The sequence below is a fragment of the Lates calcarifer genome, linkage group LG9 (assembly GCF_001640805.2).
Source record: "Lates calcarifer isolate ASB-BC8 linkage group LG9, TLL_Latcal_v3, whole genome shotgun sequence".
In the NCBI taxonomy this organism is placed as follows: Eukaryota; Metazoa; Chordata; class Actinopteri; family Centropomidae; genus Lates; species Lates calcarifer.
Genome location: NC_066841.1, coordinates 13,959,712 through 13,978,244, shown reverse-complemented (window position 1 = coordinate 13,978,244; position 18,533 = coordinate 13,959,712). Strand labels below are relative to the sequence as shown.

General features: G+C 38.5%; 1 protein-coding gene across 2 annotated transcripts in view; it reads left to right on the top strand.

Moving 5' to 3' along the window:
- Positions 1–1,507: 1,507 nt before the first annotated feature.
- Positions 1,508–18,533, top strand: part of ccbe1 (collagen and calcium binding EGF domains 1) — a 33,864-nt gene continuing 16,838 nt past the window's right edge. The window contains exons 1-2 of one of the 2 annotated variants that reach the window (XM_018662350.2): positions 1,508–1,869; positions 1,969–2,049. In XM_018662350.2, coding sequence (XP_018517866.1) covers positions 1,766–1,869; positions 1,969–2,049 — 185 coding nt within the window. In that variant the 5' untranslated portion in view covers positions 1,508–1,765. The remainder of the gene's footprint in view (positions 1,870–1,968; positions 2,050–18,533) is intronic. The other variant, XM_018662349.2, reaches the window with a different exon arrangement.

Here is an 18,533-nt window from a genome sequence, read left to right as displayed (position 1 = left end):
TTGTTTTGCTGAAATGAACACCTGCATATTCCTCTCTATATATGCTACATGATCAGACATCACAAGCTGAAAATACCATCATCAATTAAGAGATGCATTATATAATTTGTGCTGCTTATATATTTCACAAGCATATTAGATTTTTATCATTTGACTTAATAATAAAATCTATCTTCAGTTCTTAATAGGGTATTCCAGTGATTTGTTACTGCACTTCCATTACATTTGTTTGACAGATCTTACAAAAGACTACTCAAAATAGTGGTGGCAATAATATCTTACCTTTAGGCCAAAAACTACACAGGATACTACACTTCCCATAATGCATCTCAGTAGCATCTTTCATCACATGTTTATTTTTTCAAGCTTTGGACAGCTTCAGCCAGAGATGCAGAGGAAATTAAATAACTATTTCACAGGCTGAGAAGCACAAACTGAACTTCCTCTGTGTAATCTGTGGAGGAGCCCTTTAATATTTAGCTCAGTGCATGAATAATGAATACTTACAACTTCAAACAAAAGTAGAATAAATGAATTACTTGAAATTATTTGTGCTGATATTGCTGATGCATTTTAATGAGCTGATTTTATGAGCATCCACTGTAAATGTCAATGATTTCCACTTAAGTGAAACACAGAAATTAAGAGATTTTTTTTTAAATTTTTTATTTTATTTTATTTTTTTACCTTAAATGATGATTAACTCACATCACAGTCCAACAACAGGACAGCCCAGATGTGCATTTCTCTATGTATATCACAATGATTCACCATTATAAATGTTAACAAGCATTTTATTAATGGATTTTGGTTCATTAGCCCTGCAACGTTTTCTGTAACAGTGTGTAGTCAACATACCTCTTATATGTATATTTCAGTTTCTAAATGTACTGGTACTGTCAGTTTAATTATTTGAATTACTGAAGGAATCCTATTAATTTTATTTGCCATTTTTTAATTTAATTTGCTTTTAGTCCAGTTGTTGTGGGTTTTTTCTTCTTTTTTGTTGATGTTAAGTAGTCATATCATCATATTATCATGTGTGTTATGTGTTTTATTTGTGTTTACTTTGTATATATTTGTGTGGGGTCAAAGAGTTTATTCAATGGCTCTCTTTAACAAAGTAAAGAGCTAAAAAGAAAAACTAAGGTTCATGCTGGAGCAGTTTTTTTTTTCACAGCCTGGCAACCCAAAAGTCGTTCTTATTTATGGTTTACAACTGATCTATAAAGGATTAGAATTGTTTATTAACTGTTGATCAAGCTCTTCTAGCTAAAGACATTTATACTGTATTTAGTAATAAATTAGTAGTTGTTATTGTATTAACAGCCGCGCGGTGGTAGCAAAGATGTGCTCATTATGACCCACTACTACAACGCACGTGGGCGCGCGTGTAAACGTTTGTACCGTCGTATAATCAGTTTTCAGGCTTTAAAGAGAGAAAGCGTAAATCAAAAGACATGCTTTAATACAGCATGTTATATTCAATGATACAGTGTCCCTCATAAAGGATTAAAAAGTTGAAAATATCCGGGCTCTCTTGAACCTGCCGGAACTGCACAGAGCAAGGGAAAGTTGCTTCAGCGGTGTCGCTACAGGAATTAAAAGCAGTTCATTCACCAGCTGCTCAGGAGTACTCTGTCTGAGTGGGAGGGTCTGACGGTGCGTGTTACACCACCACTTCACGCGCTGAAGTTGTAGTAGTGGGGAAGTTATCACCACCAGCGTGGATTACTGACAGCACCCAGGTGACTGGACCGATGAGATGATACTAAAACACAACAGGAGTCCTCTTCTGCTCACCGTCACCTGCATGTACTTCTCAGGGGGTCTGCTTTGGTCCTACCAAGAAGAGGATGCCAGGGACGGGTAATTCTGGGACATGTCGAGACCAAATACACACGAGGACTGTTTGTCTTTAGATAAGGAGGATATGCTCACTTTGTTTTAAAATGTTTTCTTTCACAGTGAAGAGTGCTCTGAAAATAACATTTCTACAACAAAGTACCCCTGCGTGAAGTCGACTGGTGAAGTTACAACGTGTTACAGGTAGAGTGTGATTCATTCAGTTGGATGCTGTTGTGAGACTGAGAGGATCATAATAGTGTGAAATTATCAAGCTGCAGTCCAGTACGTCCTGTGCCTGTGAAAGTTATTGCAAAATGTGCCTCCAGGTGATGTAAAACTGGACATGTCATTTATCATTCAGAGAAACTGAAGAGGCTGTTCCAAATGGCACTTGTTGAAATGTTAGTGAAATGGAAAATAGACTTTGTTTCACACTGGGCACAGTTCTTCCTTACGAAGCACTGAAAGATCAATGTGAGGAGAAATCACACGAAATCTTATTGCCTGAGGCAGATGTGATTTAATAATTTTCAATGATTCAGCTGTTGGTCAGACGTTAGGACGAGTTGTAAAATGTCGGCTTCCTAGCAAGTCTACAATTGATCATCACAGATATTGCGAAACATCCTGAACTTTTTTAAATTAGTAGCATCTGATGTGTTGAAATGAAGGGATTTCTGTAGACAGATGATGGGCCAATGTGGATTTTCCTCTTAGTCATCCTTTGTGAACTAAAGGGATCATAGCAATCTTAATATCCACAAGCCTCCAGATTTGCCTGTTATGCTCTGACACTGGCCTTAATTATGACACTTCTCAGACACAGTGGACGCAGCATTGCCTCTCAGCAAAATCTCCTGTCAGAGGCTACGGATTAAGTTGTTCGAACCTAATCTGTCTTCACTGCGAGCGTCCGCTTCAGGCGCAATAAAAAAAGACTTGTACCAACTGACTTTTAAGAGCTATTTTTTTCAGAAGTTGTTCAAATATCCACTCATTTTGATGAAAAGTAGATGAATTACACATGAGAAGTCTGGGACAAACAGAACACATTTGGTGTCCAGCAACAAAGCTTAACAAAAGTCTGCAGTCTCTATGATGGAGTTTATCAGGAAGTTGAATCATATAATTAAAACAAGAGCTGCAGAAGTGCTACTCCTGCACCCTTCACACCACTCCCCAGGGTGTTCTTTAAAGATATACTCTTGGGAGTGACTTCATTTAATCTCGGACAGCTGTTAAATGCTCCAACACCACTTTTTGGGAATGCAGTGCTTTTTCCAGGCACACTGTGATTCAGGCTGATGAGATATGCACTGTAGCTTTGGAAATAAAATCCTGCGACTCATTCAGGGAGCTAATTTCGAACATTTTGGCGATGATCTTGATTTACAGCAGATCTATTTCTGTACGTGCTCTGGTGGGAAAATGTATCAAGAACTAAAGAAATGCCAGATTGTGGATTAGCTCTTGTGAGAAGTCTTCCAAATGTCGACTTTGTTAAGGTCTCATCCCTGCATCACTTGACAAATGGCTGGTCGTGGTTCAAGCGCACAGCGACATCCCGTTTGATCTTCACATCTCAAACACACTCTTAACATAATCATGTTGGTTTATGGTTATTGGCTGAGTCCACAGTTGTTTCCCACAATGTTTATTTAAAGAAGAAAAACTGTCCCAGCCGAGAGCCAAGATAATGTGCCCTGGGTGCATTTCATTCCACCTGCACAGTGTGAGCTGATGACTGCCCATCAGCCCCGTAATGGTTCGCAGTGGAGAAGTTTTATTGTGGTGCCAAAAATTCAGATTAATGATGTGAATTTGATAAGAATTTGGTATTTGCATTCTGCAATTTTCTTTTTCCAAAATGCAGTCACATACCAGCACAATTATGCCTTGGCATGACTGAGATGTAGTTCAAAGGAAACCATGGGTGATTTAAGTTGGCAGGATTCAGCTGCCAAAGGAAAATATAGGCCTATGGCATTCATTAGGAACTCTGTAGAGTATCAATTTGCTTGCACATCTCAGAACATTTTGTTGCTGCGCTAAACTTTTTTAAAATCACTGTCATAAAAACCTTTTGTGTAAAATTTGTTGCTTGTACAGACAGGTGTGCTGTAGGAGTTTGATGCTATGACACTGGCTGCCGAATACTCCAAGGGGCTCACATTTTTCAGTTATTTTTTTATAGCTTACATCAGCTTTATTTTTGGATAACAATCAAAAGTGCAGATGTTAAGCTTACAGTGCACATGGTGTAAACAGTTCCTTAATACAGGGGGTTCATGATCTTGGTTAGTATGGATCTTCTAATCCTGTCTGAACAAATAAATCAATGCAGTCATTGCCCTGGAGTTTGTTTTTGACAATATTTTATGTGTATTTAGTGGTTTGTTGAATCTGACGATGCAGTTTTTACCAGCTAGCAACAGAGATGAAAAACTGTATGTCTTAAAAACATGCTAAAGCACACTAAATGGCTGCTGGTTGTAGCTTTAATTGACAGACTAGACACAAGAGTATCAATCTAACTCTTCACCAGAAAGCAGATTAAAGTAATTTCTTCAAATAAGGATTAATGGTCACTTTATAACATTTCAGAGGCCTTCTCCAGGCCTAGTTGGAGAGGAGAGGACCTCATGATGGGATTTTGAAACAGAATCCCCCCTTTGGTCAAGGCATGCCACTGTGTGTGCACAGTTTAACACTCATCCTTGGGAGCATTTATCATATTGTGAAACAGCACCAGAGGAGACACCAGAGACCTCGGAGAGCATATGTCAAGAGAAGTATCAGTGCCTCAGCTGACTCGGACCATATCTGTCTCACTGTCAGTGCAGGCACACTCTTCTCTCGCTGTCTCCCCAGGGCTGTTTTACACAGAGATTGTCATATTTAGGTTCTACTTTATTTATGTTAAAGGCCCAGTGAGTCAGGATTCAGCATATTCAGGCATCATATGCAATATATGCTTATATTTGTAGTTTTACAGGCTGTTGAGTTAACTATGCTCAGCTGACAGTAAGATGTGAAAGGCTGTTCAGAGCTGGTGTTTGAGAAGTCGTGCTTTAATCACTAACGCCTGTGATTGCAACATGAATGCTTTACTAAAATCCAAAGGAGGGTTTGATTAAAATGATAAGGTGTGAGCTGTTGTGGTCACTGCCATTGCCTTTCTGCAATGGACCTCCCAGAGATCAGATTATAATCAGTATTGGCAGTAGTATGACTTGTCTTTGTGAAGTTTTTGTTGTGGTTTCTGTTGATGGCTATTGTTTCTTTGTCGATTTGGCGATGGCGATCATCACTGGTCATGCTAACTACGCTCTCTTTCCTTATAAGGTATTTTTTTCCCAAACCACACTTGCTGCTGCTGAAAACATTAATCCATCCATTTTCTCTGTCCAGAGATTTTTTTTCTCTCTGTGGCTTGTGTCACAAAGCAGGATCACTGAAGTAGCTGGACGAGTATAACCCAGAAGAGGTTTTTATTTGAGCCCATGTTGCAGATTTGAAGAGCTTCCAGGTTTTACTCAGCAGTTATCCAGCTAACTTGAAAATCCTGCTTTGTGACACAAGACCACCCGGGGGGACTTTTTCATTCAGCAATAGATAGTGGCAGTAACAGACAGCGATGAAAATGACTGACCTCTTTATAATTTATATGCTGTTGAATAAGTGAAATTTCATGCAGTTTACTCAGAATGTAGACGTTTTTTCAGCTGCTGAGATTAAGTATGGTATGACGTCAAGATGAGAGCCAGATCCAATGTATGAACCATCATAGGATCAAGACACATTAATAGTCTTTGTTTAAAACTTTTCTCAGGCAACAAGAGGGTTCATGAAACAGTGATTATACTGGTTTGATTTATTGTGTATGCAATGTCGGCCTTACCTACCCTGTGAGGGAAACGCTTCTCTGGAAAAGAAGCAGAGCACACAGGCGGAGTGAGTCTCTCCAGTCTGCAGCTGTAACAGTTACACATAATTGATGTGTGGCATGTGTAATTGTTGCTTTGTTATGTTTCCAAATAATTCTGGTGGTACGACGCATTTTGTTGTGTTCGTCACCCCCTTTTTCCTCTGCTCCCTCCTCCTCAACTCTGGAATTTAGGACAAACTGGTTTACACAGTAAGGAAACTGAGGATAACATTTCTTCTGCCCCCCCTGTGAGACATGATAGCCATGGCACTTCACATGCACTTGGCTGATACAAACAGCATTGTTTGTGTCCTGTAAATGTCCCCATCCTCATTCCAATGAAACGGATTGGAATTTTCTCTAGGATATTTCCTTTACCTCTCATTTTCACTCATTCCTTTCATGCATTGTATTCCAGTAAATGAATGAATGAGTGAATCGTGAGATCCAGGAATTAGGTAGATTTTCCATTGACTGCGAAACCAGTAATTGATTTATATTGGAATTCTCAGTTGGATTCAAACACAGTGGGGGTATTGCTCTGTTCCAGTGAAATGATCACTTAAGTCTGATTATTCTACTTGGCCATGGGGCCTGAAGACTCTCTCGTTTCCTTAGTCTTCAAATCTGTTTTTCACATCACATTTAAATGCATTCTGCACCTTGGAATAACCCCCTCAGCTGAACCGATGTTCCCTCTCCCAATTCAATAGCTTTCAACATGAGAAATACACCAGAGGGTTCTTTGTTGCCATATTGTTGTCCCCCCCAGTGATCGTCGCTCTGTGAAGGATATACTGTGGCACAGCTTAAGGAGTTCAGCAGGCCTGAGGTATGTGTTATGTTGTGTCCTTTTGGGCTCCTACATATCTGATGCAACTATAAAATCTCTGGACTGAAAAACAGAATGAACCTAGATTTATGGACAACATATGAGTAGCATCTTTCAGGAGAATTTTCTTGGTGGAAAAACATGTAATTCAGTTTCAGGAAAGCCCCCATGTCATGATATTGCTACATTAAAGTCAACTGACCCATAGGTGCAAACCATTAACTATTTTAAAGTGTTCATTTAATAGGATGGGGCCCTTTAAAAAGATGCCAGACCTTTTTTCCCCAACAATTTAAAAACCTGCTCATACTTAAGTTCTAGGTGAAATTACACATCCTGTACATTGATACAGTATAATTAGTCATTAAACAGCCAGCGATTATTCCTGGATAAAAGAGTAAAAACGTTCTGCTGGAAAAGTGAGTTGGAAAATATTTGCCAATTTAAAATGATTACTTTCAGTCTCAGACATTCTCTGTAAGATGTATTTTTTTATTACTTACAAACCCAATTATCAACCACCTCATGTGTGCTACTTGATATGAGTCAGAGACTCAGTTAATAGGCTTGATGTACTTGTCAAATCTTGCTTGTAGACTAGTTGTTCTGGCCGTGAAACCCTCTTAAGGGTTTCCAGAAACACAAGGAGTAAGTGCCAAAGCAGGCACAATTTGATTATTTAAAACCAATTTAGTATTTACTAAGAAAACATTTTTAGGTTTAGTTTAAACTGCAAATTATTTTTAGGAATGACAACATTAGAAGCTATTGCAGCTTAGCATCTGGAGAGACAAAAATGCATCATGATAAAGTAAATACGTTGTCTGAAGAGGGAGTGTGGAAGAAGTCCAAGCTGTTTCTCAACAGCCCTTTGAGTGAAACAAAGAGTTTACCGGAATTAACCTCAGTAGATACAGAATGAGATAACACTGCTCAAAATCATGCCAATCAAAAAAAGTACCCAAGATGATTTACCATACCTGGCACTGTTCCCCAACAGAAAAGGAGGGGTGAAAGCTGCAGGTCTAATGTAAACCATAACATTACACAACCAAATCTATTAAAATGCAATAAAGTTTTGTCGTTACAAACTGCTCAAACATGTGCTAAATAACTGACACAACCAGAAGACTGTAAGTCAGATGTATCCCATAATTCATCACAACCAAAATGTCTTGTCAAGCAAAAGACATCAACATCTGTTTTCTATCAATATTCAGAAAGAGGATATGAAGCCTGTTAACTGAAGTAGACTGCTGTTTTACAGAGAAATGTACTGTGAGTTCAAGGATTAAACATGGACATTTGGTGTTGCTCTTTAATGACAGCTCCCACACAGTTGAAAGTTAAAAGGATCTAAAGACATACAGGAGAGGTCAGCTGCCACATTAAGCCAGTGATCCCAGTCTGTCCCGTGTAATACTGATAATAACTTGCTTGTCAGTAACTTTACCCCAGGGGTGTCGACCTGACGCAAAGTCTTCCCGCTTATCTGTCTGTGATGAAATAATTCTCCCAGATGGATCGATTTGATGAATTGTGAGCAGAGAGAAATGAACTTCAGGGGAGGTCAAATGTTTACTGTTACGTCTCATCTCTTCCAACAAGTCCCCAAAATTAAACAAAAAAATGTGTAGTTTATAACTTTGCCCCAGAGCAACACATATAAGTGTTTGCTGATCTGGCGCCTTTATTGGCAGAACAACAGCGTATGTCAGTGCTTCACTTTCCAAAAAAAATAAATCTGTTTTAAGATCTGACAACACTATGACTGAGGTTTGCTTCTTTTTCCAGAATGTTATCTTCTCTGTAGGTCAGATAACAATATAAATGAATGGATGAAGTTCAAAACTGTTCATCCCATGGGCACTGATGTCAGCATGTTAACAGGCTAAATGAAAGCCCTATAACTGGACCCCTAAGGCTTGTATAAGCACCATAATTTTATCAAATGCATCTCGAGCTTTTCCACTGAAGGTGAACAGGCTGCAACATTAACCATCCATCCTGTGTGTTTGACTGAAGAAGAGGGCATGATGCTTTCACCTCCTGTTGTGCATAAACCTCTCCTTGTTCACTTTAAGACAATGTTAAATTAGCTGTATTTACTGCCATTTATCCCCTAGATCTACCATCACAAGCGTCTCAATCAGAGGCTTTCTTGTGGAATGTTTGGCCTCAGTTTGCCTCCTCATTATGAGCCTATAAAACACAACAACTTCAAAATGTTCAGTGACGTCAGCACAGAACTATAACAACCAGGTTATTGTGCGTATGGCTCGACTGTTTGGCTATTTTTGACTCATTCACATTTTTGATGAATTATCTGCCCTTGGGGTCATGTGCATGTCCCACTTTAGTAAATAGCCAGCACAGGTGGGAGCAGCACCTGCATGTGCAGTTCTGGGCCATTAGACCTCAATGTAAATACACAATTACTTAGAAAAGGCCTTGTGGTTATTTATTTCCCTTTTTTTAACTGAGGTAACAAGACAAAACTGTATGTCTGCTTTCCTGCGCTGCACCACAGTAGCGATGGGATGTTTCAAATATGAATGAATGGTATGTTGTCATCTATGAATCCAGGAGTTGGTGTAGTTCATGTTCTGTACTGATGCTCATCTGTCATGGTTCAAAGAGAAAATGTATGTTCCTGTTGTAAAAGATATATATAAAATAAAATACAAAGGGCTTAAGGACATTTATTTTAAAATATACCTTAGAAACTGGTATACTGTATGTTCCTATTGTGCAGAGAGAAAAGTTACATAAAGGTTAAGCATTGTTTTTGTACAACTTTACTTATGCCAGTCCCATAGAAATATTACTTACATTGATTCATGGCATGTATGCCCTAGACCCAGCCATTATTGTGTCACTTTAATGATGTCGCACTTTGCACCATATTTTGAATAATATTGTTATAGAAGTTGAGCCAATTGTCTGTGAGTAATTTCTGCAGGTCTTGTGTTTAATATATGGGTGTACTGTTGGAAGTTCTCACTGTCACTGCTGAACTGTGGTGTGAGTGGGAGGTGGAGGCAGGTCTTTCAAGTGTGATTTACATTCGTCATTCGTCTTTGCTCCCGTAGGGGGTGATATTTTACAAAACATTTTAATGGCATCTTTATTGTTTTGTTTTAGATGAGATGTGACGGAGCTGTTTATCCACAGTCTTGTCAACAATTCAGCTGAAATGCCCTATTAGGTAACAGATTAATCCCCATCCTGCTCATTAAAAACACTGAGGAAGACACAGCAGAGTGTAAGTTATCATGGTGAGAGGAGGGGAGGACATGTTAGTGTTAAAGAACATTCCTCAGTGATGGATGTAGAGCACAAGCAGCAGCAAACATCCTCTCTCTCTATCTCCTTTCTTATTTGTTTGGTGCACTGCTCTCTGTGAATTACAGTGGTGTGTCAGAAATATACATAGGTGTTCATACTTTAGCTATTGAATTTACTATGTCATCAGCAAACATGGTTCTTTCTCACAAATAAGAAAATGAAAGGGCTCCTTTTCTTTTTTGTTGTGTTGTTCTCTCTTCTTCTTTCTTTGAATAATCAGAAACATTTCTTTCAGCTTCTAATCAGACTTATTATTTGAACATTTTGTATACTTTGATTTGGTTCCTCACAAATGCATTTTGCCATCTGCTTCCACTTGAAATAAGACTGTAATGCAAAACATGCCCTTACCGGAAAGACCATGACTTTGTGACTTCAAATACTTTATAATGTTTCCCAAAGCTGGGAGATGTTTTATCTGAATAGTTTGACAACTGTTGTTTGGATGATTTTGACCTATTGCCCAGAGGATACATACAGTAGTTATCAGACCAAGAGTAGGTTAAAAGTCCAGAGCCAGCTGAATATCACCTACACTGTAAAGTTTGATTTTAAATCAGAGTAATTTCATATGGCATAAGTACATTTGTGTTAACATAGGAACAGATATAAGAAACTGGCATTTGTGTTAACTGATAAATAAGTGCTGAAATATCAGTTTTAAACACGTGCTAACAGGTAATACATCCTACATGAAATGAATTGTAAAATTGATTTGGTGCCTGGTGATCTTTGAGACCTTGTGGGGTCTGTTTCACATTCAGCTTAATATTTTCAGATCACAGGCATTTTTCCTCCTCTAAGCCATGCATCACAGAGTTTTTTCTGATATTTTGATTGTTCTTGTTTCCTTTGGCTGATGCTCATTCACCCATCTGTTTCTTTCCATGGAGATCTCAAGTGTGGTCACGCTTTGGTCATGCTGTGGTTTTGCAATGGTGAAGAGATGTGGTGATATGCAAACCGCAGGCTGTGGTTTTTCTGCCTCCACGTTTCTGCTTTGCATATCCAAGACTGTGCTCTAGTTGTATTCAACATGTTATGACATTCTACCCAGGAAAAAATACATATTTCAGTAATAATATAGCAGCACTTTGCATAAAAACCAGTGTGTGTACATCCATTACTGTCAAACAGGAACTTCTTGACAAGTTAATTAGCTAATTGGGAGCAATTGGGTGTGTGTTTCAACTCTATGCATTTTTTTTTCTCATAGCTGATTGTTATTCATCGCTGGGCCACTTGAAGCCTTCATTTATCCTCCCATTAGTGCAAAGAATAAGCTGCTAATTTATCAGTCCTGAAGGACGGCAGCTAGCCAAAGGAAATGTTGGACTACACTGGTGAACACCCAGCTGTATATATCATTTTAAATTGTAAACAGCTGCAGCATCAATGTTAATAACACTTTTTGGAAAAGGGTTGCATGTTTGGTGGTTTTTGGCAGCACAGATGTCACCCCTTCCATTGAGAATTTTTGCTTTTATGCTGTTGAATTTCAATATTTGTGAGTCAGTTGTAATTCAGTTTAACAAAATTCAGCTCTACCACCACCATCAGTGCATCTGTCCTGCCATATTATACTGCTTTTTGTGCAATGCACCAGTGTGATGAAACTGCTCATTTATCTTCCTCTGCACACTCCTCTCTCCATTCAAGAAGGCCAAATATGTTTTATTTTGAAAGGAAATGTGCACATTAATAAAAGTTATTTAACATTGCAATCTGAGTTATCCGGCAGTGTGTGACAGAATATTACATTTCATGACATACAGGTATTACAATAATGTGAAAACCACAAAGCCTCAAATGGGCTAATATATGTCACATACCACACATCTCAGTTACCTTACACACTGCATGTCATGAGAACATATGAAACAGATAAAAAGGGAATTTTAACACAGTAGCTACATCACAGCTAGACAACTTGAAGACAAGGCCTATAACAGATATCCTGCACTGAATGCATATCTGGTGACCTGGCAGAGTGAACAATTAACAAAACATGGGTCACGTTGTTTAAAAATCAAACCACAACAGAACAACAAGAGGCTTTGAGGCTGTACAGCTTAGTGTGTTAGCATGCTACCATTTGCGTAGCAGTAAATGTCACTGAGGCTGATGAGAATGTTATTAGTTGTGCAGATATAGAGCAAAAAGAATCACCAAAGTCAGAGGGATTCATCCTGAGGGGAATATGAATGTCTGTACAAAACTTAATAATGGTCCATCCAATAGTTGTTGAGACATTTCACTAAAATTCAAAAACGTCAACCTCATGGTGACACTACTGAAAAGGTGAGGTGATCACCAAAGTCAGATGGATTCATCCTGAGGGGAACATGAATGTAGGTAAAAAATTTCATTGCAGTCCATCCAGTAGCTGTAAAGATATTTCAGTCGGGACCAAAGTGGTGGATCAATCAGCATTTCCATCCCTAGAGCCATATCACAAGTATGGCTAAAAACAGGGGATGTAGAAACTGCAAACCAGCACATATTACTAGTCAAACACATGAGAAAAAATGATAATTCATTCCATAAATGTTGAAGTTCTACTCATCCAGTCCTCTGAACACAAAGAGGCTCCAGTCACGTCTTGTATTGCTATAACACTTGATTTAATTCTCCCAAGTGTGATTGCTGATAAACCCATTTCTAGTTCCACTGTAAATGAACCATATTGATTTCTCTCTCGTGTACCGGCTTGAAGTGGCATTGTCAGGTAGCTTGAATGGATTGTGGACTGATTGAGAGCTCTTTTTCAATTTAGTGCACTTTTTCATTGAAAATTATATATTTCTTGTTGAATCATCAGGAGAGGCTAGTGACACGGTCGACCAACTCTGACTACTGGAAGGTCTTAGCTGAGAAACAAAGAACATCTGCTGTTCACATCAAAAAGTTTATGAATATTGTTGGAGTCAACCTTACACTGGGATGAAAGATATTCCTATTTAAAAGGCAAATAATCTGTCATAAACTATTGTTGATTTTAGTTCATCTTTCAGCAGGCCAGATCTTTAGGGACCAGTTTTCTTTAAATCCCTTTTCATTTGCATAGTAGGGCTATTCATATGCAGGGGTTTTATTTTTTAGCAGATTTTTCCACATTGTTAATGTAATGAGCTGTTAAATCTGTGAATAAAAACAAAAGGAATTAAATTACAAATAATCCCTTCAAGATTCTTTTAGCATGTCCCTGAAGTGGAAGTTGCACACTTTCACAGTAACCTCAGTGTTTGAAGGAGATCGGTAATATCTGGCGTCTGTCCAGATGAATGGTTTGAGTTAGAAACACATGGAAGGGCTGATGACGGTTTACTGTAACAGGCCACAGACAGCAGTGCTCTGTATAATTTCCTGAGGTGTCAGTATTAGAAACATCACACACTCCTCTGCGCTTCCCCTTGGCTTTTTAAATGAAAGTTTATATTCATGAAAATTTGAGTTTCTTAACCCAAAATGTGACACAGAAGCAGAAAGATTTCATTAGGGATCACTTCACATTTTAGAACATGAGATCAGAGTCAAATCTGATTTCTTCAAAGCCGTTACGGGAAAAGCAACATAGAGAGGCAAAGGCTCAGATTGCCTCTGCTATAGCCGACTAGTGGTATTTTGGTTCCAGCTATCCGCCAAAGCTGAGTAGAGCTGAAGTGTCTTGGTGCACTGGGTCTCATTGAAAAACTGACAGTGTTGCTGGATTATGTTGGAGATGCTGTCACAACAGGAGTGCTGTAAATGGCCAGTGTATCTGCTAACAGCAGATAAATTGCAGAGCCAATATGGACAAAGGTCCTTGTTTCATTCTTTTCAGCTCAACAAAAAGTAGCCATTGTACAGTTGTTTTTGTATGCATTATGCAAACAAGATATTGTATATATTGGATTGTCAGGTGGATAATGTTACTTTTGGACTGTGCCGAGCTACCTGTTTCCCCGTTTCCAGTATTTATACTAAGCTAAGCTAACTGTAAATTCAGATTTGAACATACAGACATGGCAGTCACATCAAGCTTCTCAATAAACTCCTCGCAAGAAAGTGAGGAAGTGTATTTCTCAACATTTGAAGTATTTTTATTTAGACTATAGTAACCATGTTGACAGATGTTTGTGTAACTAGCAACATCAGTTCCCTTTAACTTGTGTCTGTTTTGTGTTGCTACACTCAGCATATTTTTCACATTTACCAGGCCGTCCTATTACCATTGTGTCACAAGAGAGAAAATGAAAACAAAAGGGCAAGAATTAAAAGCAGAGTTTTGAATTAGTGACGTTAAATTGAGCGATGCATCTGCGTAGTTTTCAAACCAGACTGCTTGTTTGTTTTAGATGAGGGGCCTTATCAAGGGGTTTTGTACCAAAGCTGTGTGACTGTTACGGGCAGTGAACTCTGAGTTTAAACAGTCATTAACCAATAGGCTATGTTAATGTACCATGTTAGTGATCAAATGGGGCGCCATTATTTCTCTGGGCAGACATATATATATGCATTCACCCTGGCTACAGACAGAAACAGCATTGCAGAGAGCAATTCATTTTGTATGGAGGAGAGACTTGCTGAATTGTGTTTTTTTTTTTTTTCGAAAAGTGATGGCCTTGCTTTTTTTTTCTAATACCATGCTTTTCTAACTTATTTTTTCCTTCCAGTTGCTCTGTTTGTTGCTTGCTATATCTGCTTTCTGTCCATTCAACAGAACATAGTTTTTAATAGTATCTCCTTGGATGTTCAGGACGTCAGCAGAGGTGAGCCATGCAGTAAGTATGAGATTTGTGACAGGGTCATGATGTGGTCAATACTCGCCTTGAGCTCCATTAAGGTGCACTGCATATTAATATTCAGTCAGATGACTACATGTAATGTGAAAAGGGTTGCCTGCAGTGAAGAACCCACACGCCATTATCTTATGAGCAGCTCTTTAGCCTCATTAAGCTCACAGTTTGGTTTTATGGTTCCCATTGGGTTGATAATATTTCTTTGTGCCAGCTGGATGTAGAAGTATGCTGTTGTTCTTGTCAGCCAAAACTGTGTGATAAGGTGATAATATGTCAAGGCTATGTGTCTGGCAGCTTGTATTGGAGTTCTTCTGTTCTTTATTGGCCATATAATTATTAATGCTTTCTTAACAAATCCTCAAATCGCAACAGGTGGAGAAACTCAAAGTTGCACATGGATTTAAGTAAGGCACAATATGCTCTGCAATAGCTACTTTTGCACTTATATCAGTCCTTACTTAAATATTCTATCTGATGCCATCTTAGCATAACACCAGATATCAATGAGCATTTAACATTTTTATTTGTGTAGTAGAGGGATTGTGCCAATAACAACTAGCCTGTTCCTTCCCTGTCTTATAAATTTCAGTGTGTGCATGAATCTCTTGAGCAGCTGAGTTGTTGTTGGAACGTGCAGTCTGTGTAATGTCCCTTTAGTCCTCACGCTGAGTTATACTGCTAAGTGCTTTGGGGTTGTAATGCTATAACTGTTGTTGTCGTCTGAAATGGCCTGCCTCCAACAGACAGATATCAGCTTGTGGAGAAACATGTGTCTCTAACAATGTTTGCCTTTTACGGCATCTCCAAACAATCATTTTTCATGACATTCTAATTATACAATAATGGGGCATAATATAGCTTAGCTGAAGTAACAGCAATGTATTTGAGAGAGGAATGTGAGTGCATTATGAGCCATCATGACTTCCTTCTCTGAGTATAGTAGTTTTACCAGAATAAATGACCTTTCCATGAGTGATTTGTTTTTTCAGTCTGGATATTTGGAAAACACAAAGGTATCCAAGGTTTCTGAAAACATACTCTCTGTACTTTATTTTTTTTATGTGTTCCTATAAACCCATTCTCCTCTGGGGGTTGTTTTTTGGATACAGTACTGGCAGGAGTAACTGTCCTGTTAACATAGTGTAGTTTTGTCTAGCCCTGCAATCCCTAATGTGTTGCTTGACTTTATCTCCTGTTTGTCATGTCGGCCGGTGTGTGCTTACAGAAGTCGGACACATTTTGACATGTTGGAGTTTTATTTTTAAATGACATAATGTGAATCTCCAGAACAAATGTCAAAACCAGGAGGCATTACAAACTGCAGTGCACCTTTGTTCTGTTGTTTATATTACACTGTGGTGACCCTGAAGCTGCAGAGGGAATCTGATGTCTTTGTGTGTGTGTGTGTGTTAGCATTCCTGTTATTGTCTGCATGTGTTTCTAAGCATGACTGAGAGAGTTTATATGAAAATGACAACAGTTAAATAGCGTTAAATATACAGTTATCAGTAACACATAATTTTAAATATCCTGTGAATCTCTTTGTCATTTATGTGTAGGTAGTGGTTCAGTCATGTATGATGACTATAGGATGAGGAGACAAATCACTTTGGTTAATCCACCATAGTTTCTAGTTTATGTTATCACAAGTGGACTTTTGTGTTCTGTACTGATTTTTTGCTTTGACAGTATTTGTCAGTCACAGGTTTTAACTTGTCTATTTTTGTTGCATACACATTGGAATAGACTGCAGGCATACAGAGGCACAACTATGAAAATATCCCAGTATTATATTATGTGATTTCAGAGCAGCAACCAGTGATTATTTACATAATTGATTAATCTAGCAATTATTCAATTACCCATTCATTCTATGAAACCGCCGACAAATAATGATAAATACCCCCCACTAGCTAATAGCTAGGAGGACCAGGAAATATTCACATTTGCTGAGCTGGAAGCAGTGAATTTTTGCCCTAAAAGATGCTTAAAAACAACTGATTATCAGAATTGTTGCCGATTCATTTCCATCTATTGACTAATTGATTAATCATCAACACATTTCAGCTCTAATCCAATCACCAGGCTGTCAGAAAAAATGCCAGAGTGACCATTGTTTGCAGATGTGTATGCTTGTTACTTCTAATTGTGTTGTGGAGCTTTTATTAAAACCATGTTGTATCATGTAAAAACCCTCTGGAGGTATCAGGAGCAAACACACCAGCCCCAGCAGCTGCTAAACTGTAACTTTGCAATAAAAATAGAGGCCAAGTGTAAAAGTCAAACATTCAAGCAGACATGTACATAGACAAGAAGAGGAAAGAAATTCCATTTTAGCAGAGAGAATTGTGCAATTTTTCTGATGACCGCAAATGGCTGTATCCTCTATCCTCTGAGAGAAAGTTACAAGTCGTACCAACAACTCAATCCACTAAATCTAGACCTGTGTGAAGAAAACTGACTTGTCCCAGTTGGCATTTCTAAACATGCACATTTATATTCACCTCGTACACATTTATATTCACCTCATAATACCTGTGATCATCCTTTGAGTCACTATTTTCCAGTACTATTAGTCTTTTCATGATGTAGCAAGCAATTATTCTCTCAGCTCGGGTTTTCCCCAAGTGTGACACATGAGAATGTCATAAAGTTACACAAGATTACTAAATTACTAAACCACTATTAAATTACTCATAACCCAGAAATTCTAAGTCTAAAGTATTTTTGTCAACAGAGTGATCTGTGATGCAAGTCTAAAGGTCTAAAGGTAGTGCTGGAAAATTCGAGTCTACAACAGAGGACAACGAATGATCCTGCTGTGTAGTGAAGCATTGACCCTGCTAGTGAAGAGTACAGACTGCCAAGTAGTCTGCATGTCTGCAGAATACAGGGAAAGATGATCAGTTGTGTTGCGGATAGTCTAGAGTGTCGGTGCCAGGGTTGTGGATTTGAGATTAGCAGCTAAAAAGAGGGAGAATTCAGTGAGGACTGAAGGAACTGGAGGCTGGCTAGCAGGGAACTGCCATGGTCCAGACCATAGACTGAGTCTTAAAAAAGAGTTTGGGCAGAGTTATTGTTGATGAGGAAACGTCTGATTTAACAGATGGTTTTGTGCAAACATACTGAGTGAGTTATGCTTTCATTGCTAGTTTTGCACAACAGTCAGTTGACTAAGATCATACTGTTTTGGCAGTCAAAGCAGCAGCCACCATGGTCACATCAACAAAGGCATCTTGTGGAGGGTATAATCTGCAGCCTCTACATGCTAAGTACGAGGTGGTAGATGACAATGATGCATGATGCAACAATACTGCAAGTATTGTGAGAAATTAGAGCTGAGTGTCATTGAAAAGAAGTCAGGGAACTTGATAACATGGCTGAACAGGGATGTTCAGGGAGAGAAGAAGCAGCAACGTCTGAGCTGTAAAGAACTCTGTTGTTCAATAACTAGGCAAATAATCAAGAGGCCTTTGACACTGATTAATGAATATGGAGTCAGATCTCTGGGGAAGTTGGTCGTAGTCAGAGTGATGAACAGACCAGAAGCCTTTGGATGGCAATTCATGATTATTTCAGTAAGCTATTTATTTAGTTATATATATACTTCTTTCTGTCTCCAATATACTCTATCTTTGTTTATAAATAGGAAGAAATAAAGAAAAAAATTAAATTATTAAATTATTTTGTGTCATTCGTGACTAATCCTAGTAGATGTTTATTATTATGTAATGTTTTTGAAATGCAAACAGTCTATGGAAAGTCAACTTGTTTTTCCGCCAAGAGGCCACTGATG